We start from the raw sequence: 24,646 nt of genomic DNA, 5'->3' as shown, positions 1-24,646 counted from the left end.
AAAAGAAGATTTAAAACACATATGAAAATGGGGTCTCTAGCATATTATCTGCTGAGTTTTGCCTACTTCTATCCCATCTCCCCTTTTTGGATCCCAAGTTTCTCTCTCTTTCTCCCCCTCCCATGGGTGTGTGTGTGTGTGTGTGTGTCTCTGTGTGTGTGTGTGTGTCTGTGCGTATATGTGTTATTCTCTAGCCTAGGCTGTCCTGGAGCTCACACAGTATTTTTTGTTGTTGTTTTGTTTATTATGCTTGTTCTAAGGGTCAAATCCTGTGCCTTGTTCATGTTGGGAAAGTGTTTTATCACTGAGCTATAGTCCCAGGTCAAATCTCTTCTTGCTCTTAGAAGTGACCCTCTTCCAAACAGAGCTGTCAGTCATGTGACTCCCGGTAGGCACAAGATCTCAGGCCACCAGACACTCTACTTCAGAACTGACCATGTGATCCCACCAGAGGTAGGGAGAGGTGATTTATTTATTTATAATTTTGCATGTGGGTGCTTTGCCTGCCTCTATGTCTATGTGTCGTATGTGTGCCAGATGGTGGCCAGAAAGCAGTATCAGATTTCTGGAACTGGAATTACAGATGGGACTGCCTGGTGGGTGCTGGGAATCAAACCCCCAGGTCGTCTAGAAAAACAGCCATTGCTCCTAACTACTGAGCCATCTTTCCAGTCCGAGGAGAGTTATTTTGCAGAACAGTTGTGGACAGCATTTAGTTTAATCAGGAGCTGTAATGATGATGTAATCTTAACAAGGCCTGGATGTGGGAAGGATGACATGTTGAGAAAGAAGCAACATGAAGGGCTCACTGCTGATGGGTGGGGAAGGAAAATACTGTGGAGCCCTAAGCAGCTGTGCCTGAAGAGGGCACAACATATGGGCATCTCAGTTACTTAATGTATTTTCTTTGCCTTTTGCAACACAAATAATACTAACTGAAGATTGTCATTCTTCCCAGGTGTGGTGGTATGACCTGCAATCCCACCGAGGCATAAAGACCCCAAGTTTGAGGCTAGCTTGGGCTAGTAATATTCAAGAGCCTGTTCTAAAAATTTACATATAAAGAATACTTTCAACACTGATGTTTACTTAAACAGTTGTCAAATAGTAACTCATGTGTTGGAATGGGACTGAGCTGTGGAGGGAACTGAATGGGCCACTGGAAGCTACAGGGACAGTGTTGCAAGGTCACACAGGTTGATTGATCTTCTGTGCCTTGTAGCTGAAGGCCCCAGGATAATGAAAAGTGAGCAGTTTAGTCTTTTGCCCAGCAGAGGGAGCACTTGTTGGCAAGCGAAAGACTCCTGTGGATTTTGACAGAATAGATTCCGATTTCTTGTACACCGGGGGTGGACTAAGATCCACATTTATAAAAGATCTCCGATGACCCTGAGCTGTTGGCCCCACTGTGAGTGGCAAGTCTGTGACACTGCAGTGATGGAGAGCAATGCTGTTGGTGTAAGCTATCTCTGGGGCCTGCAAGGGAATGTCATTGTGGCCTTGGGGAAACTAACGGTTATGAGCCTCAGCTTCCTCTACTGCAGAATAAGACCAAGAGCTCTACCTCATGATTTCTGTGTGAAGACTCAATGAAACCATGCCTGTAAGTTGCTCAGCACACGGGAACCCCGGGAAACACCAGTGCTACTGGGATTATTATATTCTTGCAGTGTTTATCTTAGCCCCCTACATCACAGTTCCCAATATTCAGAACATAGATCTCTACTGGAGATTTTAGGAAGTAAAATTCCTGAAGGTGGAGCCCAGCAGGTAGCATTTTCAACAGGCAATACAAAGCAATTTAATGTATGAGGCCTGAGGACTTGGGTTCAAGAATGAGGGACAGATGACCTCAGGCAAAGAAAGACAGATAAGCAAGAATGTTATTACTGAGTCAGCTTCACGGTGCTTCACAATAGCCCTGTCTAGAGGAAATGACACTCACCATATTTGTTCATCAATAGGCTACAGACTAAAATGAAAGGGGCAGGGAGGGGTCTTACCTTAGTTATGAAACTCGCACCTCCAGGCCAGTGCCAGAGGATGGAGTGCACTTCCCACAGTAACCGCCGCATTTTCCTACGACCCGGGTACCATCCTGCAAAATAATATATCATCTTAGATGACTTGTGAGGTTAGCGATTTCAGGGCTTTCGATGGTTTGGGGAAAATGAATTCTTGCACCAATTATAAGTGTTGAAATGAAACTCAACACACCCACACATGTCTAATTGCATAGGTCAGCAGACAAGGCTCACAAGGTCAAATCCAGACACCCACTACCTGTTTCTGGGTGACCTAAAAGCTAGAGTGTTTTTTACCTTTTTGTTGGTTTGTCTGAGACAAAACAAGGGTTTTGCTATGTATCCCAGTCTGGCCTCAGCTTCCCAGGGTTTGGGATCATAGGTAGACATCTCCATGCCTGGCTAGTTTTGATGACTTTTCTATTCAGTTGAGAAAAATCAAACTAAGACTAGTATGTCTTGATGCCTGAACCTTGTACAAAATTCAAATTTTGGCACAGCCAGCATCAGTTATGTACCTACAGCTGCTTTCATGCTGTAATAAGAGAAATGGGCAGTTTTCAGCTTCATGAATCCCATCCACACAACGCAACTCAGCTTTTGGGAGTGTGAGGTGTACTTCGAGATCATAACATTTTCACACTACAGTTGTGAGAGTGATTCTTCATTGTCGACTTGTCTGGATATTAGGATCACCTAGAAAGACATTCTGGGTGTGTTTCAGAGGAGGAAACACACACACTCTAAATACAGGCTCAGAGCTCAGACTGAGTCAAAGACTGGAAGAATCAGAAAGCATGATGCATTCCCTCCTTCATCTTTTTGCTGTCTGACTGTGGATGCCACGTGATCGCTGTCTCACCTCATGGTCCTGTCACCACGCCTTCTCACCATGATGGACTGTACCCTCAGACTGAACCAGAGTAACCTTTTTCTCCTTTCAGTTGCTTTTGTTGGGTATTTTGTCATAGCAATGGGACAAGTAACTAATATACCAGCCTGTTGCACTGTGATACATCAATAAAAGATGAGGACAGTGAGTTTTAAATGTCCTGCTTTTAATATACAGGGGCATGTGGAGTGTTCTATAATCAATTTTAGGCAGCAAATTACTTTGTTTATCACACAGTGATAGTACAAATATGTGTGAGGGTTAAAGCATACACTGATTTCAGCACACTACACATTTGGCACAATATTTTCAACTTAGGAGAAAGCAGTGGTCAAAATGAGGAAGATTTAAGATAGAATATCAACACAGAATACTTTGTTCACAAAATTAAAAAGTGAGAATAGGTACATTCCATGTGGCTCAACTGTTATCAAAATAAGAAGAATAATTTACCCCGAGTTAATTACATTTTGTTTAACAACAAGGACTGAAGAAGCAGTTAAAGAGGAAACAAACTGCTCCAAGAAAATTACCACTTTGGCAAGAAGAAGAGGAGGAGGAGGAGGAAGAAAAAGAAGGATGATGATGATGATGATGATGATGATGATGATGATAAGAAGAAGAGGAAGAAGAAGAAGAAGAAGAAGAAGAAGAGGAGGAGGAGGAGGAGGAGGAGGAGGAGGAGGAGGAGGAAGAAGACGAAGAAGAAGAAGAAGAAGAAGAAGAAGAAGAAGAAGAAGAAGAAGAAGAAGAAGAAGAAGAAGAAGAAATTCTTGCAAGTCCCTGAGAATTGGAGGCAGGTCAACAGTCAGTTAAGAGCAAGGCAGATAGATCACGTGGTATAGTTTTTCTCTGGCTCAGGATGAGTCCACAGATCTTGCTATTTATCTTAGGAGGCAATATCCATTCTGCAGGAACCAGAATGGATGTCTGTGCACTATCTCTGTGGAACAGACAGACCTGGCTGCAAAGATCTCCAAGATGCTGAGAAAGAACCAGAGCAGAGGGACTCTCTGAAGATGTTCTATCAGTTACTTTTCTTGTTGGCATGACAAAATACCTAATGAAAACAGCTTAAGGGAGGAGAATGGGATTATTTGGGGCCGGAGTTTGAAAGTACAGTGGGGGAAGGCATGGCAGCAGGAGAGTGAGGCAGCTGGTCACACTGGTTCACAGTGTGAGCACAGCTGAGAGGTGAACGCTGGTGCTCACTCACTGTCTCCTTTTTCAGCAGTCTGGGAGCCCAGCCCATGTGATGTCACCACCCACATTTTTAAAATTAGTTTTGTTGAGACCTAGAGCCTGAACGCTTGACTTACCCCATTGTTCAGGAGTGTAAGAACTTAGCCTCAGTCAGTATTTTGAGTAAGTTTTTTTGTGGTCAGAGATGAGAATAAAAACTGTTCCCTGTCACCATAAGTGAATCCTTAGTGGCTTTGAACATTAGCTTTGCTACCAAGTCCATAGTAGTCTTTAAGAAACTTACAGTATAACTGAGGAAAATGACCCTCACAGGTAAACTTCTACTATGTTAAAGTAATATTGCTTAAACAACAAGTGATGATTAACTTTTTAAACTTTCTTTCTCTGGGCCATCACAAGTTACAATTTGGAGCTGCAGACACTCTATTTCACACACACACACTCACAGTGATCATAGTGATTGTGTTTCCTGAACACAAATTGCAGACCCAATAATATGACCTGGACTTTGATGTGAAGAGAAAAGAATTTTCATATTTCAAAATTCATTTAACTAGATTATTTAACAAGCAGCTTTCATATAATTTTCAGTTGGAAATGATTAATTGAAAAGCAGATATCACGGTGCTGGAGAGGTGGCTCACCATATAAGAATGCTTAATGCTCTTGAAGAGAACCCTAACTTGGTTTCCAGCACCCACACCAGGCAGCTCACACTGCCTCTAACTTCAGCTCCAAGGAACCTGACACCTTTGAGCCTCTGGGTACCTGTACACATCTGGCAAGTAAAGCTCATGCAGACAGGTACATGCATAAAAACAAATCAACACACTTTTTAAACAAGCAAACATCAAAAGAAAACTCTGGTAAAATTGTATATAAATGCCTAGCAAACATGAGCATGCTTAATTAAAATAGTATAGGTGTGAACAGACAACAGTGTTTGGCAGTATCTATTTATGTAAAAAGGCTTTTAGCAACATGAAACAAAACCCCACTCCCACCAGCATCAACAATCAAATGTTTATCATAAATCTTGAATAACGGAAAACACTGGTGAGGCCAAATATTTTCTTTCTCCAATATTCCATTCTTCCCTTGTAGATTTGTGTTAAAAATGTTACTCAGTTATTAGTATATTTAGAGTTCAACCAGTAACATTAACAAAAAAAAGTTAGCCCGGTGTGGTGGTGCACGCCTTTAATCCCAGCACTTAGGAGGCAGAGGCAGATAGATGTCTGTGAGTTGGAGATCAGCCTGGTCTACAAGAGCTAGTTCCAGGACAGCCTCCAAAGCCACAGAGAAACCCTGTCTCGAAAAACAAACAACAAAAAAGTGTGTGTGTATCTGAAGAGGCCAGAAGAGGGCAGCAGATCTCAGCAGATCTCCCTGGGACTGGAGTCAGAGATGGTGACAAGCCCCCATGTGGGTTCCAGGAATGAAACTTGGATACTCTGGAAGAGCAAATAAAGTACTTATAATCACCTAGCCATCTCTCCAGCCTCACTAATAACATTTTTGTGCCTGTTTTTATTCTCTTTAATAACTAATCCTGCCATTTGGCTGAAAGACATTAAATCTTTTCTACCTGGCCCTTCACTGAAAATGGTTGCTGATCCCTGGTCTAAGCCCCACATAGCCAGTGTTGGGCCACTTAGGCACATTTGTCTTGTGCCATTCTTCTCCACACTTCCAATTTCTGACATTCCACGACCTGGCTCCACAGGCCCTTTGCACTCGCCATTCTCTGTTGGCTGAAATCTCTTTTGTTCTTTCCTATATGTCCCACTGATCCTGGTGAACTCATCATAACTCAGTTCAAAGGACAGCTTCTTCTGGGACATGTTCTTGGCTACATTGTCTGCTACAAGTACTCTGCAACTGGATAACTTTCTTTAACATTTTTTTTCATGCTAGAATGTAAGCCCCATGATATAAAAGTGACACCTTGTTAAAATTGGAAGCATCTAAGACCAAGGGCTGGGTAAGGCTGATAGTGATGCCAATCACATATTTATTAAATGGATAAGATGAATGACCCAAAAAACAAAGCTGCATTATCTTTTGGGCTGTAAATTTGTCTTGCTATTTGTTCTGCTAATGCTTTTCCACACCTTGAAAATGTCCCCTGCTTCAATGGAGTGCCACATTTCACTCTCTGTATTGACCACGCTGTGTAAGCCCTGCCCCTCAGCCTCCTTGAACAAAACCATACTTTCTCCATGACTGGGAATAATGATCTGAACACACTTTACCTCAAATCTGTGGGCTCCATCTCCACAATGGGGCAAGGGTCGTGAAGACCTGCTTCCTTATAGCCCAGCTGTGGCATCTCTTGTAAAGAATGTGGCATCTGTTTTTTGTTTGTTTGTTTTTCGTTTTGTTTATTTTTTATTTTTTTAGGGCGGGAAGGAGGAGTCCAGGAGGAGAGATCAAGAAAGAAAAAACACTGTCAACAAGAAAACTAGAGAACAAAATGTTTTCTCTCTTTTTAAATTTTTCATGCATTTGATTTTGGGTGTGACTGATGTGGGAAGTAATTCCCATCACCCATTTGGTCCTGGCTCCTGAGTGCTGCCCTAGGTCTGGAAGTAGTGGCTGTAGTCTCTGGCTCTCCAGTTAGGAGCTGTAAGCAGAGGACTGGTGGCTGTTAGGATGCTGACATACTAGGCCTGTTTTCAGCATCATCAAAGCTAAAGCCCAGACTCTCCCAGTCCATCTAGGGAAAGGCTCTGGAACACAGGTCTGCAGCTGACATGGCCTCTTTACTGATGCATTGGTTGCTTTTGTTTGGCTGCAGAGTTTGGGATTAATTGACGCATTGGCTACCTTGTTTTGGTTGCAGGGTTTGGGATTACTGATGCATTGGCTACTTTGTTTTGGTTGTAGAGCTTTCAATTACTGATGCATTGGTTACCTTGTTTTGGTTGCAGTTTGGGATCAGCCTCTTTAAAGAAACCCTGGAAGCCGAGGATTTGGGAGCATCTGTAAATGGGCAAACAGGTCTCTCCACATACTGTAGTGAAATGACACACATCAGCCATTGGCACAGGACTCCTGCTAACCTGTGTGCTGAACAAGTATTAGCTATTGTTATCACAGAGGCATTTGTGTGTGCATATGTGTGTATGTGGTTTGTATGCATGTGTGGGACCTGGGTATCCTTCCATACTTGAAGAAACAGGGTCTCTTACTGGCCTAGCACTCACCAAATAGGCTAGAGTGGCTGACCAGTGAGGCCCAGGGATTTGCCCATCTCAGTGCTGGGATTGTAAGTGTGTGCTGCCACGCCCAGCTGGCTACTTTATGTGGATTCTGGGGACTGAATGCAGTGCTTTGTTGACTATATCTCTCTGTTATTACAAAGCAATTTCATGAGGACCTCCATCACAGCCTTTCTTCACAGAATAGAAAAGACTGGAGCAGTCATAAATTGGAAAAAAAAAGTTAATATTGTCTTCACAGCAGTCACACTATCTCCTCCCCTGAGACTGTGCTAAGTTAGGCAAAACAGACAGAAGTGGAGCTAAGCTAAATTATCTATGCTTGTACTACTCTCAGATGATGCTGATGATGGTCCTAGCATGTCAGCATCCCAGCGGTTCCCAGATTGAAAACAAAACAAAAGCACACAGTAAGAACATGGCTGCCATGGAGACAGCTGCTTCCAGGAAAAAAAGGAGCCAGAAGCCCTCACTGACATGCAAGGATACTCTGGTTTTTATTTCTTTATTCAGTCTAATTCTCTTTTAAATAAATATTTTGTTAATAATAGCTCCAACTGTTGCATATAAATGGAGTGAATGACTCACTGTCTCATTAGGCATAGCTTGCATTCTCAGTTTTCACTAAGCCTTTAATTTTTCTCAGGGGATAGTGTTTGGGGAAGCTCGTGCCTGTGATTTAGGGAGGGTCCTGTCTTTGATGGCAGTATGTTCATTTGCCTGTCTTTAGTGGAAGGGGAGGGAGGCCCAGATTTGTTAAGAAAAATCCATAGATATTAACAATTAGAGACATAGTTTTAGGACTTAAAATGAAATGTTAGTGTAGGAAAAGCTGCCCGCTTAGGGGTGTGCCTGACCACGCCTGCGAGGGTGTGGTCAGGGTGACGTAGAGTGAGAGTTTCAGGTGGCTGGGTTTCACTTTCAGTTTCACTTTTCAGCTGGCTGTACAGACTGCTGCCACGATGGCTGGCTAGGTTGCTCTGTAAGTAAGGCTTTTACCTATTAAATACTGTTCTATTTCTACTTGACTCCGTATTGGTAATTTCCCACTTTATGTTAGGGTTAAGATGATGACATGGAAAACTAACTCTTTCTGAGACTTCCTATAAAACACAGCACATATGATTTTCCCCAAATACAGTCTCAGACAACTATGAACATACAGATAGAAGTGTAGACATTGTACGGTTTCCATAGAAATGTCCAGACTACAATGTGCATGCATAGAGAATGTGAATCTACAGAACTCCATGCTGCAGGTCTGTAGAATGGTTCAGGTACTTGATGAATAGTGGGTTTTCACAGGTTGGAGGGCAGTCCACCATACCATGAACACGCATGTGCAAACACGTATGTTCCTTTCTTAACTCAGTTGTTTAAAAGGCATGCAGAGGTAGGAAAGGCCTGTTTGCTGAAAGTCTACCTTTCATTGCTTTATAAAGTGACGATTGGATTTACAATTCTTTCTATAGCACAAGGAATCCTGGGAGATGGCAGACCCAGAGAACGGCTTCCTGTGCCTTAAAATCCCCCAGGCCCATAAGGAAGGCAGAAGATACCCTGAGCACCAATCCCAACCAGCCAGAAGTGTGCTCTCTTCCAACAGCCTGGCCCCGAAGACCCAGTCGGGATCTCTGTCCTGGAAGAGCACCAGGCAGGCAGCCCTGAAGATGGTGAGCGGGTCTATGGTAGAACTCTGATCAGGCCTGAAGAGCCCTTTCATGCCCTGGGCATATTTGCAGTTGAGGGAGCCAGAATGTTCCTGGCACCCAAACTCAGAACTCGGACATTTTCCTTCATTCCTCACCTCTGTGCCAGTCTTGCTCCCGTCCACTTAGCCCTTGGGCAGGGATCTAAGCTGAAACAGTGAGAATTCATCAGACCCTCCAAATAAGCCTTGGCGAGGAAGTCCGATGTGGGGTGTGGACAGCTTCCCCAGGTTCAACCTGCAGCCAGGCTGCCTCAGCAAATGAACAGGAAGCCACAAGACTGTGAAGATGCCACAGCGTTAGCGGCTGTTGCTTATGCTCCTGCTGTCTGCCTGCTTCCACAAGAACCCAAGGAGACGATGTCGATGAGCGCCCACGCTGTATGTATGGGGGACCTCCTGTATGGATGGAGGATGCCTCTTTTCTCAGCGGCTGTGGAGGGCCTTCACTACACAGCCAGTGACTGCCCCGCTGCCAGCCAGACAGAGCCCACTATGGAGGATGATCAGGTACGTACCTCTTTGCCAGCATCCTCAGTTTGACGCCTGAACATTTTGACCCTCCTTCTCACTCACTTGTCTCATCTAAGCTGGCAGAGTCCAGAGTCAGCATGTAAGTTTTCAAACAAAGAGCAGCTCTGGAAGCCTTGTATCTATCAGCCTAGTTTCTTTTATCTGTAGTCAGCTGTAGCTTGAACATATTACATAGAACACCTCCCCCCCAAAAAAAATCCTGTTTTAAATATATGCTACTCTGAATATGATGACATTTCTCACTATCATGCTCTACCCCACTTGGTAGTGACTCAATCATTTGTCCAGTGTGCCCATGGCACATACACCTGCTCCTTAGTAACTCAGAGCATCCCCAACATAACATCACAGTTTGTGCTCAAGCCCAACACACCATCACAGCCCTTGCTCGCTCACCTCATCATGTAGGCATCATGTGTAACATTATCACAAGATGAGGCGAGCGCAGGGTGTTTTTATAGCACATATCCACACGTCTTTGTTCACAATATATTGCTAGAATTGCTTTTTTTATTAGAAGTTGTTGTTAATCTCTTACTGTGCCCTACTTATAAATTAAGCCGCCATAGGAATGAACAGACAGAGGGAAGCCAGTGTAGCTAGATTTCAGTATTTCCCCAGGTCTCAGGCATCTACTGAGGGTCATCAAAGCACAAGAGGGAACCACAGCACTTGAATGACAGGCATGATCTGTTTTAGGTAAAGACAGGTGTCAGGATTCTTTTTAAAGTTTACAAGGAACTTTGTCCCTAGGGGTGAGGTGGCATCTCTGGCTTTCAATGGCACTAGAGATCCAGGTTTAGTCCATACCGCTGGAATTTTCTTTTAGTTTTGATCAGGAAGAATGTTTTATTCCCAAGCTGGCTTGGGGAAACATGGCTTTCTTGCTGGGGGATTGACTGGGAGTGGAATGTCACACATTTCCCAGCATGCTCCTTGCAGAACTGCTTATGTGGCTCTATTAAAGGTGTGAATGTGAAAATCGGGTTGCTTTCACTTAGGGCAGAGGTTTTCAAACTGTACTTACTGACTGGGAATATGGCATCACCTTGGAAGACATTAGGGATATACATTTTTGGATTCTTCTAGACAGATTGGGACATTTGAAGGCTCAGAGTGTTGCTCAGTAATATAGAAAGGGCTGGGCCCTGCGTTTGATCCCAGTACCAAGAACAGGAAAAAGAAAAAAGAAAAAAGAAAGAAAAGAAAGGTCCACGATGGCTGATGGAGCCTTGCTGGTGACACTACAGCACCTGCCTCTTCTGGAGGACTCTGCTTAAAATAAGGTCACAGGGATTTCTTGCCAATGGATTTTACTGTTATCATCAATCAACAAGCTAAAGTTCCTATGACTTTAAAATTTTGTTTTAATTTTAAAAGCATTCTATTTACTAGCCATACATACTCATTTAATGTGTTCTGATCAAACCTCCCCATCTCCTCCCTTCCGGTCACTTCCTGACCCCTCCATCACATTTCCTTCCCAACTTCAAGTTTACTCCCTCTGTTTTCTGGAACCCACCGATTCTGCTGGCAGCTGCCTGTATGTATGCATATGGGTCTTTGCATATGTATGCAAAGGTCAAAGACACACAGGTAGCCTCTCAAGGCTGCATCCTGGAAGAAACTGACTGTTTCCCAACAACCATCAACTTCCCATAGCATCTCATGCTGGTGTGGGTTGTCATGAGCCCCTCCTCCCTCCATGCTGGGCTTTGGGTCATTTTAAGCATGTACAGGTCCTGCTCATGTAGCCACAGCCACTGTGAGTTTGTGGAGAGCAACTCAGGCACGTTCCCTGCAGATGTTCACACCTTGTGGCTCTTACATGGTTTCCACTTCCTCCTCTGTGACGATGCCTGAGTCTTGGAGGTAGGAGGTGTTCTTCAGGAAGAGAATATCATCTGTAGTTTTTTCCAACCATAACAGTTCTGGGAGTCCGTTTTCATGGATCACCTCTAGGAGGTGCTGCTCTAAAGCTAAAACAGCAGCACTGGTCTAGATAGCCAATAGGTAGGAAGCCTGCAGTTCTATCTTCTACATATGTACACACACACACACACACACACACACACACACACACACACACACACACACACACCATACACACGCACTCACACGCACACACACAAACATACACACACACTCACACGCACACACACAAGCACAAAACCCGCAGCAGACAGACACACAGAAAACCATGCTGACAGGCAATTGTCAGATTCAGCGGTTCAGGGAAAATTCTCAGAGGGTGGGAAACAGCCTTGCAGTACTCAACATGTCCATAAGATGGCACCACAGTCCTTAGTTATTTTTAGCTTTTGGCTAAAATTTCACTGTTGAGATAGTCTAGCAGAATTGATTTCATTCAACTATGTCTTAAACAGTTAAAAATTTCAATTTTGGTTATTGAGACATATTGCCCATGTCAAAAACCGAACATAATAAAACGTACTAATTTCACTTCACTCTAGATCTAGGGTTGGGGGAGTGGTAGGGGAAGAATACCGTAATATCAGGGTATAGTCAAAGGTCGCTATGCCATTTCAACTGTCAATATTACTCTTGGTGGGAGGGCAATGCTTATGATTAAATCGTGAGCAATCAATGTGGCCATCCCTGACTAGCTTGGTGGTGAAATCAGGACTTGAGATGCAGATAGAATTCCAGAAGTTTCAAAGGGGGTCAGGAAAAACATTTTCCTGAGAAAGTCAGACAGGACCCTCCCTCATCCTGGGGCTTTGCAGCATTGCAGGCTGAACACTGCTGCTTCACTCTCTGCTTCTAAGCCCCGGGCAGCACGCTTGAAAGGGCTGCCAAATTTAGCAAGAGAAAACACAGACACTACTCAAATATGAATTTCAGATAAGCACATATTACCTTTACTTATCAGTAGTTGTGGCACTGGGGGTTTGGAGACAGGGTTTAGCTTGGTAGCCAGAGCTGGCCTTAAAGTGAAGATTCCCCCTAGCACCTTCCCTTCTCCCCATTGCCGAAGTTACAAGTGCATACTCCCCTAGTTGGGGACAGACTGTACGAAAATATGTAAATATCCTATAGGAGCGTCAACAAACAGCAGAAAACCATTTCACGGTTGCCTTGCAGTTCTAGCTTGCAGCTCTGGCCACATGATTCTGGGCCCACTGGGATCATATATGCAGGCAGAACCGAACAGGGATGGGGAAACGGCTTATGTCTCCAGGGGACTCTTGCACCTGTCTGAGAACTCAATGAAAGGGCTGGAAGGGAGAGGGAGTTTCTGCCCCACTGTCTATAAAAAGTCGTCATGGAGACACAGCCTGGTCAGAGGGACCAGACCATACACTTAAACCACTGCCCACGTGGTGGGTGATTCTCTGGCTGTTCTGGGCTTGTCAACCACTTGGGGCTTGTTCAGCTACAGACCAGGAGCCAGCAGACCAGGTCCCAGTGCCTGCGTTCTAACACGCCCTGGGTGTTGCTGACATGCCTTGCGCTCTGGAAGCAGGGTGTGGCCCAAAAGTGGATTATTGTAGAAGCTGCGAGTATCCCTAACTTCCCTGAAAATATCACCCCATAACCTCTTCCCTTTGGAATTGCAATTGTTTCTGAGCAAAACAAAGCAAAAACAGAACAAAATATCATTTTCCTAGGTGAGTTACGTTTAACTAGTAAAGACGTTGGAGCCTGTGTGTATTCTGGAGGCCCTCCCCTCCACCACATTTGATTAGGTATGGCCAGCTTAGCATTTACTAGGTGGGAAAAGCTCCAACCAGGTGCGATGAGACACCCCAGTGTCACTCCTTCCTGTATTTATGTTCTATTTTTTTTCCCTCTGGCACTTTGGGGGTGGGGGGCTGAAGAGTGGGAAAGCGCACTGGCTCCTGCAGTACACACCCATCATATTCATAAAATGAAAGCAAGGTCCATCCCCCATTCCCCAAGCGATATGCAGTCTTACCGGAGACTTCTTGATGTCCGAAACGGCGTAGTTCCCTTGTGACGTCCATCTGGCAGACTCGGTTAAAGACAGGCCCGTCCCATAAAGGTTGATGCTAAAACGCCCCTGGAACACATGGCCAGCACAAAAGACTTTCAATACACGCCACATACCAAACAAAGCAAAGCTGACACATTTAAAGGCACTTTGATAAGGACAGGGGTGTTATTAATTTTGATGACCACTAATTGTTGAAGGTATTTTGTTGTTCCATTGTCAGAGCCACACACTTTACATTCATGATTTCTAGGTAGGGACTATGTTTACAGATGGTGAAACCCAGGGCCGCAGGCGATTAACTCCCTCCAGAACACAGTAAGAGCCCGGGTCATCTCTTACTGACTTCTAAATCCCCCCTCACAGCTTCCTCCCGTCGGCCTCCGTAGCACAGCAACCCTGATGTTGCTCACAATTATCAGATTCCTTCACGACCAAAATGGCACAGTGTAATTTTTCTAACAAGATCTAGCTGCCAAAGTTTCCTGGGTTTCCAGTTCCCTGGGGCGAAGAGCAAGCACAGTGTGTACCAAGCACCGCTGGGTGTGAGTTCAAAGCAGAGGCGCGTTTCCCAGAGCAGCCAGAAGAGGGCGCGCTTGGCTTGCTGAAGAAGCTCCCAGCCCAACCCTCTCTACCCACTTCCCCCAGCCCTACTCAGGGGACAGATTCCCAAATGCTGCCAGGGTGTGTGGCCGGGGCGCTTTGATATTTATCTCTAAGGAACCATTTCAGTGTATCGGTCTCTCTTCTCTTTCAAAACCGTCTTCATCACTGGCACTTTCCGATCTCAGTACTGTTATGTCCCAAAACTGAGAACCCGCAGCTTTATCAAACGTTAAAGCAAAAGAGGTGCCACTCACAACCAAACCCTGGCATGAATGAGTTAACTCCTTCAGCAGTGATTAGATCCCAGAGAGATATCCCAGCCTCTCAAGATCTCCCTGGGTCCACGTATAAAATCGAAGGTAATGAACATACCTCCCTCATTGACTCTAGTGAGGAATAAATGAAATTAGCCACGCATAAACTGGGTGTGGTGGCCCCTCCTGTGATCCAATGCCCAGGGGACTGAGACAGGAGGATGGCAGTCAGATTCAGGCCATCTACATTAACCTAGGGAAACCCTGCCTTAAAACAAAAACAAAAAACTCGAGAAATTAACAAATAAAATCTCATGTGGTTGATACATAATAGAAATACCACTCTCTATAATAAAAAAATGTGAGTATCATATCTGCTCTCTCTCTCTCTCTCTCTCTCTCTCTCTCTCTCTCTCTCTCTCTCTCTCTCTCTCTCTCTCTGTTTTTCAAGACAAAGTTTCTCTGTGTAACTGCCTTGGCTGTCCTGGAACTCACGCTGTAGACCAGGCTGGCCTTGAACTCATAGAGATCCGCCTGCCTCTGCCTCCCAAGTGCTGGGATTAAAGGCATGCGCCTCCATCCCCAGCTCATTCCTGCATTTTCTAAGTGTTTTCTTTGCTTATCTAAACATAATTATTTAGGGGAGAGGCTCAGTATTACTTTTCTGTTTCTACTAGTTATTGGCAGTCCTAGGTCTTCAACTGGCTCTGGGATTTTCTTCCTGCCTGTTCCTTAAATAGGAGCAAATAAGACTTGTGAACCCTTCTGGAGCTGAGGTGCAAAGCAGGTTTCTGTGGGGTGACCAGCCAGTGGTCACAGTGGGGGTGATATGTCTTCAGAAGAAACGTGGTGATGTCTGCAGGCAATGTGAGACATCCCAGAAAGTCTATGCAACAGGTGGACACCGAAGACTCCATGGACTGCCTGTAATTAACAGGACAGCCTCTGTCCCTGACAGATCACTACCCAGCCCTGGTCCACAGGTCCAAAGTGCTGAGAGTGAGAGATCTTGGAGGTAAAAGATGGATTCATTCCACAGCACCCCCTCCTGTATCTGCTTCAGTGGACTGTAAGCAAGTGGCTTACTTCCCAGACCCATCAATAAGATCAAACTTTTGAAAAGCAGGTTATCAGATGGAAGTCCCCCTGCCCCTGCCCCATATTGCACCTAACTCCTTGCCTGGCAGACAGTAGGAGGTATTATTAGATATTTTTAATGACTATATTGTGTAGATGTTAGTAGTAGTTGTTACACTGAGTGGCCTCAATACCAAGGTGTTTGTGAATATGACCCATTGGGACTTCCATGCGAGCCGCCTCATACAGTTTTCTGTTGCTGGCCTTTTTGTTTTGTTTGCCCTTCTAATTTTTAAAAAACAAAAAGCAAAACAGTCTGGAGAGAAAGTCTCTTTCTGTGGCCCAGGCTGCCTGGAACTCTGTCTGCCTGCTTTAGCCTCTGGAGTGTTGAGAGTGCAGGTGTGCATATGGTCATGCCAAGATTCCACTGGTCACTCACTTCCTTATCTCATGGTCACTGCTACTCAAGAAGGGCAGGACCCCCCATACATAGGGGCGGCTCACTTCCCCCTCCCACCTGCCCCCACCCCCTCTGTCTCGCTGCAGAAGCAATGCCTGATCTACTTTGGTTTTGAAGTTCTCAGAAGGTAGATGCTACCGACCTGGCTCTTGTCCTCACAATGCCCCCTATGGCCTTCTGTGACTGAGCATGTTCCTTGAAATCTTTTAATTCCATATTCTCAGCAGGGGGGCACATTTGAAGGTCGTCTTTCTTGTTCTCCTGAATTTTCTGGTTGAAGGACCTACACTTTCCATAAACATCCTAGCTGACTGGCACTCTAAAACCTAAGTACCCGGAGAAGAAAAGACCTGATGGTCTCTCTGTCTCTGTTGTGGGATGTATTTGCACCTACAGTCTTGTCTTTGGCATCTACAAGGTCTAAGACTTGTAACCACTGACTCTTGACTTGGGAGGGACAGGAAAGAAGAGTTATACACTTGCTAGATGCTCTACAGAGGTCTGCAGGAGAGGGTCTCAGGGATCCTATTCCTGTCCAACAGGGGTGCAGTGGCAGGACTCTGTCTGGCAGCAGGGTGAGAAAGACACAGCTACCATAGTGGAGACAGATTCCGATAGCTTGGAATAAAATCCAGCCTGTCCTGAGAAATCTGTGTGCTTTGGAAAAGTCAGAATTTCATCCCAAGACTAACGTGTCTTAGTGCCTTAAGAATGTAAAGCATAATGCCCGAAATACAGAAAATTCTCAGGAAAGGTGAGTGACTGGTTCAGTGTCAGCGGAAATAATACTGAGTTTACCATGGTCAGGATAAAAGCCATATTCTAGTCCACTATTAAGGAGATGGTTCATGGAATTTTCTTGTGCTGAAAATTAAGTTTTTAAAGGAAAGACAAAGGGTGGAGAGGAAGAAAGGGAGGTTCAGCCGGAGCATCATCCAGAATCCTTCTGCTTTAATTTCAATGCAAACCCGAGGTTGCAGACGACACCTAGTCAGGCTGCCTAGAAACCTTCCTTGGAAAACTGAATCAACAAAAAAAAAAAATTCACATTTTTCATAAGCACAGTCAGTGCTCAATAATTTTTTTTAAGGAATCCTGAAGGAACCCAATAGAGTCTGAAGAACTGGCTGAGGGAAAAATAGAAACCCTCTTCCTGGCATAGAGTTTTCCCACTTAACAATCATTTCTTATCAGAGTTTAGTAAATGAGCTCACGTCGCTGAGTTATTAAAATAAATGAAAACAAATTACTCTTCATTTACTGAAGAATTAACTTCCCAAAGGATATGCACACAGAAACGAGAAAATTCTGAGACAGTTGAAAAGGGCAGGGCGGGGTCAGCCTTAGCCACTGAAATGGAAGCCACAATGACAGGATGCTTGGAGCCATCTGCGCCCAAAAGAGACTGTGCTGAAAACCTTTAGAATTCCTTGGTGATGGAGAAAAACCCCCTTTAGCCATTATGCCCTTTGCTGCTCTTCTTTCTCCACAGGGCGCCCCTGCCAATCCTCTAAAATGTTTTCTGATGCTCTCCTAAACCTTGAGGCTCACAAAGCACTTGGAGGACACTGTGGTTGGGGACAAATACTATTCTTCAGAGATAAGGCCAGGGATTCGGGATGTATCCGCCAACTCCAAGGCTCAAACCTCTGAATGTCCACAAGTGGGGAAATCCAGCGCCCTCTAACGGCAGCTTTGCAAAAACCGCACGGCAACCAAAGGAAACAGTGAGCTATGTTTTCCTGTCTACACTCCAAGTGCTGAAGCTTCTTGCAAAAGCTACTGGCCATTTTGCAAAATTAGTTCAGGCTGAGTAACACTTGAAAATTAAGCATTTCCCCAAAGGCTTGGACGAGGCGAGCACGCCTATGACTGTAGAATGGGCAGGAAGAGGTGAAGACGCTTAGCTTGCATTTCTGGAGCGAACACTGCAAATTTCATACATCTGTCGTGGAGCTAACAGATGGGATCAAGACATCCCCAGAGCCCCAAGTCCCAGGCGAAGGGGACTTTTAGAATATCGTATCGTGGCTGTTGATGTTCTAGTCTCCCCATGGATGATGGGTTCCTTGGGATTGGGCATGGTGACTTTCCAGCAACACAGATATGATCTGGCTCAGAGTAAGCGGAAAAGAATTGGCAGCTCATTTGCTGATACGGTTCTAGAGGTCCAACATTTAAGTAGTCAGAGGATGCCCAGGTATGCCTTACCAATCTTGAGACTTCCAGATCTAATATATATTTAGTTAAAAACCATAAAACACCCCACTGACATTTAAAAATCTCCTAGATCTTTTCTCTATCAATACACATTTTAAAAGTGCAGGTGAGAGGGAAGGATGTAAATACAGTACTTAAGAAATTCTCAAAAAATTAATTTAAGAAAAACAGAGGCTGGTGGTGTAGCTCAGCTGTATGGCAAGTGTTTACCATGCAAGAGGCCTTGAATTCAATTCCAAGCACACAACACACACACACACACACACACACACACACTGAAAAGCAACCCAAAACATAGTGGGATCGTGTGGCATGCTATACTTTTGACATTGATTTCTCTTCCATAACCCCATATATGTTTTTTCTATATTTTGTAATATCAGAATTTATAATGACAAACTGGCATGCTGAGGCTCACTTGTAATATTTTTCTCTTTGTGTGTTTGGGTGGGTGTTGGGGGTTGGATCTAGGGTCTTGGTATGCAAGCTAGGTAACCTTTTTTGAGGTAAAGTCTAACTTGCTAGGTTGTCAAGCTGGTTTGTAACCCATTTTATAGCCCAGATAGGCTTTGGACTGCCAATCCTCCGGCCTCATTCTTCCAAAGTATCTGACATTTCAGGCCTATACCACCAGGCTTGGCTCCATATAGGTTTTTTTGTTGTTGGTTTTTTTTTTTTTTGGGGGGGGGGAGTCATTCTCCCATCTCTTCCCATTTAGTGACATACTGTTGGTGAGAGTTTAAATCAATCACAGGGAGAATATTTATACCACAGAAACTGGAAAATGCTACAAAGCATAAATTTTGTTGATGGCATTAACCAACATTCTACTGACTGCAGTATCCATTTATTGATTCATAATTTATTGAACCAAGTCTTTGCCATCCAACATCTGATTTGTTCATAAGTCTTGACCATGACACCTGATGCATCTGGCTGAACACAGACATTATGCCTGTAGCTGTTAGCATTTCTTAGGAGTCAAATTCCTGGGGTAGACTCCAAAAGCATCTGTGAGGCCCTTGAAGCAATGCGGCCTAACTGTCCCCCTACCAGCTCCTCTTATCCTAACTATAGGAACGCATGGACAGAGGGGCCTCAGAAGCAGGGTGTGCAGAGGGGTGAGGCTAGGCTTGAGGACATACCTGCGGGCATTTGGCAGCACTGTAGCAGTCCCCAGCAGTGGCAAAAGGGACAGGATGTCCTTCACTTGTCCTTGCAAACTCTAAGTCAGTGGCTGTGGAGTGGGGAAAGGGTTAAAGGAAGAGAAAGAAAGACAGGGGGAGACAAGTATGGAAGGGACAGGATTTTAATAAGGAGATGGGAGAAGAAGAGAAAAGAAGGAAGAAGAGGAGGAAGGAAAGGGAGAGAAAGAAATAACTCAAATTATTAGTGAGCAAATGGTTCCAGATGTGCTGCTGTTTCCCCCATCACATTTGTGGTTCTGAGAGCTTCTCTTCCTGGGCTTTATCAGCACTGACTGTCTGTCTCCACAGAGTATGGGAGCCAAAAGGAGGTTTAACATGATCTTAGAACTGATTCCTGCATAAATAGGAAATCACTTAAGTGCAGTGACTGAGCACGGGGAACCTCCTGCTACCCTGCTTTCCATGGCTTAAGGACAGGGCAAGAAGCCAGGGAAGTCTTTCCAGCCACTTAGGGGCCATCCCCAAGTTTCCTCTGTCCTCCTGTGGCCTAGGCCCTGCTCTTGCCAGAATGTCGAACAATTAGAACACACATCTTGAAATTATTAATGGCAATTTCTCAAGTTCGGGGTTAGCTTATAGTTAAAAGTGAGGGTAAAGCCACTAAACACAGTGCTGAGCCACAGTTGTTTTCTAACCCTGTTGCCACTCCTCAAATGCACAGGATAAACATCCAGCTGCAGAGGGGTTGCAGATGGTGGCTGTGGTCACCCGGCAGGTTTTTTTTTTTTGTGGGGAACTCCCATTTTTTTAAGCAGAGGCATCCTTGGGCACTTCAGTAGCTCTTTGCTGGGGTCTTTTGGGAGATTTCATTAGCATATGTTAATTACACATAATAGTGAGTTATGGCACTTTCACACACATTGTATCTTTTGATCATTTTCATTACCCCATTATCTTCTCCCATGCCCACTCAACCTCTTCTTCCCCAACTTTCATATCTTTTGTGCTTTGTGTGTGTGTGTGTGTGTGTGTGTGTGTGTGTGTGTGTGTGTGTGTGTGTACACATGCGTGCACGCGTGAGACCCAGTAAGTTTCATTTTAGTCACTTACAGGAATATAGGTGAAGGGTTATTTCCATGGCTACACTACTGAAGAAAACGTGTCTCCTTCCCTTAGCAACTTAACTGCCTATAAGTCCTTAGTGGAGTAGGATTTAAAGGCAATGGTCGCTCTGGGGACAGGGTCATGAGTCCTACCCCTGATGAGCTAAAGCTGGGGCATTTTTCTCAACAAAGAAACCACAGAACCACTGCATATAACCCTAATCTGTATAGCTGACAGCAAATAAAAACTATCTCAGTGCAAATCCCACTTAATCTAACTCAAGAGGAAACCAGGGTAATATTATGGGTGCAAAGTTAATAAGCAAAAATTTAATTCTTCATTTTTTTCTGTTCTTCCTCTATTCAAGAGAATGTGTTTAGATATTTTAGCTGTCTTTACCCCCCTCCAGTGATTAATGTGCCCAGCAGAACCAGAGTGCTGGCCAGAGTGTGAAATCAGGCCATGGGCAGGCTTGTTAGAAAAGGTAATTCCGAAGCCATTTTTCTTCCATAAATCAACAATCAGATAAAATTAGTTTTCTGCCTATGTGTGTGTGCTCTGTGCTGGGGAGAGCCATCTGGAGGGGGAATGTGTCTTACAAATGACTTTGCTACTGTTTCCTAGCTGCTGTTTCTTCTCTAGAAGCTTCTTTCTGCTCTATTGTTTTCCCTGTATAGACACTCGGTGTCTAACCCCTTCACATCCGTAAGGTCCCAGTCCCAAAGCCATGCCAACTATGATGCTGCCCTGAGCCCCAACATGCATTGGTGAAACTTGCATGAGCAAATAGTTATCTCTTTCTTTCCCTCACTCAACATAAACCAGACAGAGATCTGACCTATGCCAGGCACACTCCAGGTGCCGGAACTCAGCACTGAACAGAAAGGACAAAGCCTTGACATACGAAGCATATGGCAGAGTTGTCACTGCTGGACTGTGGTCACCCTATGTGACTTCCCTTCTGTATCTACGCACTCACAGGACCTGTGTCCCCAAGTGGAGAGGATGAAGGATGCTTGGCTGAACTTACTTATGATCTGCATGCTGGTCAGGTCGATTCGGATCTTCTGGAAACTGGAAAAGCCAGCAGCTGTGTAATCCTTCCGGCAATGACAGTCATCCCGCCGGCTCCCATTATAGGGACATTCTGTTGGGTTGTGCAACCTAAGCAATGGCGACAGGATTGAGGTAAGAATGGGAAAATTTTCTCTAGGGATCTCTAGGCATTTACGCTCTTCTGGGATTGAGCCTCCTACCTATGCCCGTAAACTTCAGAGAAATTCTCTGAGTCACCATGGGCCAGAGTCACATACTCCTTGGGATAGTCGGAATGCATTCCTGCGCAGAATATCTGCAAGAAACACGAGGAAGAACTCAACAGAGGCACTCAGAGAGAGCGATGGGAGCAGAGATTACTGTGAAAACATTCTGTAAACAATGATTTCAACACTCACCTTTAGGGGTTTCCCTCTAACAATCAGGAAATATTCACCATCTGCACTGACACTGTTGAGTCTTTTTACCTCCTTGCAGTTCTGGGGTAACTCGCCTAGGAAGCACAAATCATCAAAATGGGTGCAAGCACCTCAGATGTTCACTATCTACCAACAGAATACGTCACGCTGCCTGTGCGAACTGGCCAGTGGATAGATTAAAAGGAGAGAGGGTTGGTGGTAGGGAGAAGAGAGACAAGGAGAGAGAGATAGTTCAGTCAGTAGAGCGCTTTCCAGGCAAACATGAAGACTTGAGGTTGATGCCATGGAACACATACACAAAACAACTGGCTGTGAATGTGCATTGTGTAATCTCAGAGATGAGGAAGGGGAGACAGAAGGACAATGGAGGTCCACAGGCCAGCCAGTCTGGTGAATCAGTAAGCTCTAGGTTCAGTGAGCAACTTTGTCTCAACAGTAAGGTGGAGAGTGACTGAGGAAGGGCACTTGAGATCAATCTCTGGCCTCCAAAAATTTGAGCATGAAAGTGTAGGCACCCTGCCCCAAACACACCACACAATTACTACATTTCTAAAGAAGACAGACAAATAGATGAACAGAGATGCTTTGCTCTCCATGGTGAACAAAGAAGGCTTTGGTTGAGCAACTTACAATTATAAACGTTGTGACAGGTTTTTCGTTCTTCCGGCTTTAGATTGGCAGGGCATAAGTGGCTGGGTTGGTCCTCGTTGGTTAAACACTGCACAGATCTATGCATGACTCCCACGCCACAGGACACTGAGCACTGGAAGGCAAAGAAGAGTCAGTTTAAGAGTGGCTCTTAAACTTGGGAGGTGTAAGCATCATGACACAAAGCTTGGAGCCCTGGGGCTGTGCGACACACCGCTGGCATTTATTGATTTCTTATACCACGACTTGCTGTTGTGTTAAGCTTCACATATATGTACTTAAGCATTATATATGTATATAGATATTATATCTGTAAAACACACAATCCTATATAAAGCATTTATACACGTGTGTCATGGTATGTAGCTATACATTTCCCCCTTCCCATTTAAACCGCATGATAACCCTGTGAGATAGCACTCACGTTACTTGTTTTTACAGATGGAAGATCTGGGCTCAGATGTGAAGGAATTTGTTCACGGTCCTCATGGAGAGGGCATTCAAACCCTCATGACTTTTACCACATTACACACTTTTGACTGAGAGTTTCCTAGCCCAAAGCCAGAAGACCGTGACAGTGATTTTTCTAGACAGACTTAATTCAGAATATTCTGTGTCCCGAGTAAACAAAGTTCTCCCTGCACAGGCTAGAGTGTAGGGGCCTCCACAATGGAAGCAGCTAAAATGCTTCCTGTGCAACCCTTACGAGATGCCAGGTTCCAAAGGCTAGTTGGAAAAAAAAAAAGTGTAGTAAAGATGCAGGGAAAACAGCAAAATGTAACATAAAAATGATCACAATCATCTAGTGCTTTTTATGTATCAACTCAAATCATCTTCCTAGAGCTCCATTTTATAAATGAAGAAACTGAGGCACAAAACTTGACAACTTGCATTTTCCTGGGAAGAAGCAAGGTGAACTGTCAGCTGTTTGGATTTAGATTGCTTGTTCTCCTCCAATCAGCCGTGCCAAGTTGCAGACAGGCAGGAGGCCTTCAGAGAAGGTTGGTGATTTCAGAGTGGACAACTCCCAGCCCCCTACTTACACTGCCCCAGTTACCAACTCTCCAGGTGGCTGAGACAGGACAGTCCCTCAGGTAGCAGGGATGGACGCTTGGCGGCTGAGTGCCTGGGCAGTTCACCGTGGTTTGGTAGCTGTATTCATAATTATCCTTGCCGGTATAAATCTCACTGCAGGAGACCAGCCTTTGCCTGTAGCCCTTCCCACAGGTCACTGAACACTGAGAAGAGAGGGGTCAAGAGGGGATGTTCCAGAAGTTTCTTGTGACAGCCACAGTAAGCCCCCAACCTCCACACCAAATTTGCCCTCCTGTGGGAGCTGCAGAATGCGCTCTCTTATTGATCCCTTCATCCACAGCGGGCTCCATCAGACACTTCCCAAACTGGGGCTTCCCCAGGCAGGCATCTCAAAACCCTTCTTTCTCTGGGGCTTCCAGAGAAGGATACAGACATCCATCCATATGCCATCCAACTCCCTCTTTCTAGACCTCTAAGACCATGCCAGAAACCCACTAAATGTGGAGAGGAAAGGGGGCCTGTGGCCAGCCTGTGAGCTGCATTCTTGGAGTGCAATGCAAACACTTTTCCAGAAGGAGACTTGAGTCCCTCCACTCAGGCTCCTGCCCTCTGTGGTTCTCTGCTTGTGCACATCCACCTTTCGCCCAGTTCCCGACTCTCTTCTGTCCTTTGCTATGCATTTTGCCCACCAAGTCACCTTCCTGCTTTCTTTTCTTTCTACATCATGACATCATGTGATTCTTTTATTGTAAGTAAATGGCAAAAGACACAGCAGCAACAAAAACAAAATGATAGACCAATATCCCAGATGAAAACAGACACAGAAATTAATAAAATACGTGGCAAGCAAAGTTCTTAAACATATTAAGAGTATCACTTATCATGGTCAAATCGGCTTCATTCCAGAGAAGCAGAGATGGTTTAACATATGAAAATCCACAAATGCGATGCATCATATAAATGGACTCCAAGACAGAAACCATCTGACAGCCTTAGTAGATGAAGAAAAAGCCATTGACATAAATCCAACACCCATTCATGATAAAAGCCACAAAGAG

General features: G+C 44.7%; 1 protein-coding gene and 1 long non-coding RNA gene across 2 annotated transcripts in view; one reads left to right on the top strand and one right to left on the bottom strand.

Annotated features, from left to right (window-relative positions):
• Nucleotides 1-2,008: 2,008 nt before the first annotated feature.
• Nucleotides 2,009-24,646, bottom strand: part of Adamts9 (ADAM metallopeptidase with thrombospondin type 1 motif 9) — a 156,391-nt gene continuing 133,753 nt past the window's right edge. Inside the window, exons 32-39 of the mRNA XM_035448871.1 lie at nt 23,597-23,791; nt 22,536-22,668; nt 21,885-21,979; nt 21,687-21,781; nt 21,461-21,594; nt 19,324-19,415; nt 13,526-13,630; nt 2,009-2,098 (exon numbers count right to left, since the gene is read on the bottom strand). Coding sequence (XP_035304762.1) covers nt 2,009-2,098; nt 13,526-13,630; nt 19,324-19,415; nt 21,461-21,594; nt 21,687-21,781; nt 21,885-21,979; nt 22,536-22,668; nt 23,597-23,791 — 939 coding nt within the window. The remainder of the gene's footprint in view (nt 2,099-13,525; nt 13,631-19,323; nt 19,416-21,460; nt 21,595-21,686; nt 21,782-21,884; nt 21,980-22,535; nt 22,669-23,596; nt 23,792-24,646) is intronic.
• On the top strand, nt 8,282-22,904 carry LOC118238568. The gene is made up of 3 exons (XR_004771137.1): nt 8,282-8,325; nt 8,816-9,561; nt 21,412-22,904. It is a non-coding gene; the product is annotated as an uncharacterized LOC118238568 (long non-coding RNA).

This window comes from Cricetulus griseus, chromosome 8 (assembly GCF_003668045.3).
Source record: "Cricetulus griseus strain 17A/GY chromosome 8, alternate assembly CriGri-PICRH-1.0, whole genome shotgun sequence".
NCBI classification, from domain to species: Eukaryota; Metazoa; Chordata; class Mammalia; order Rodentia; family Cricetidae; genus Cricetulus; species Cricetulus griseus.
The sequence above is the reverse complement of the archived record's forward strand: the minus strand, read 5'-3'. Positions and strand labels throughout refer to the sequence as shown.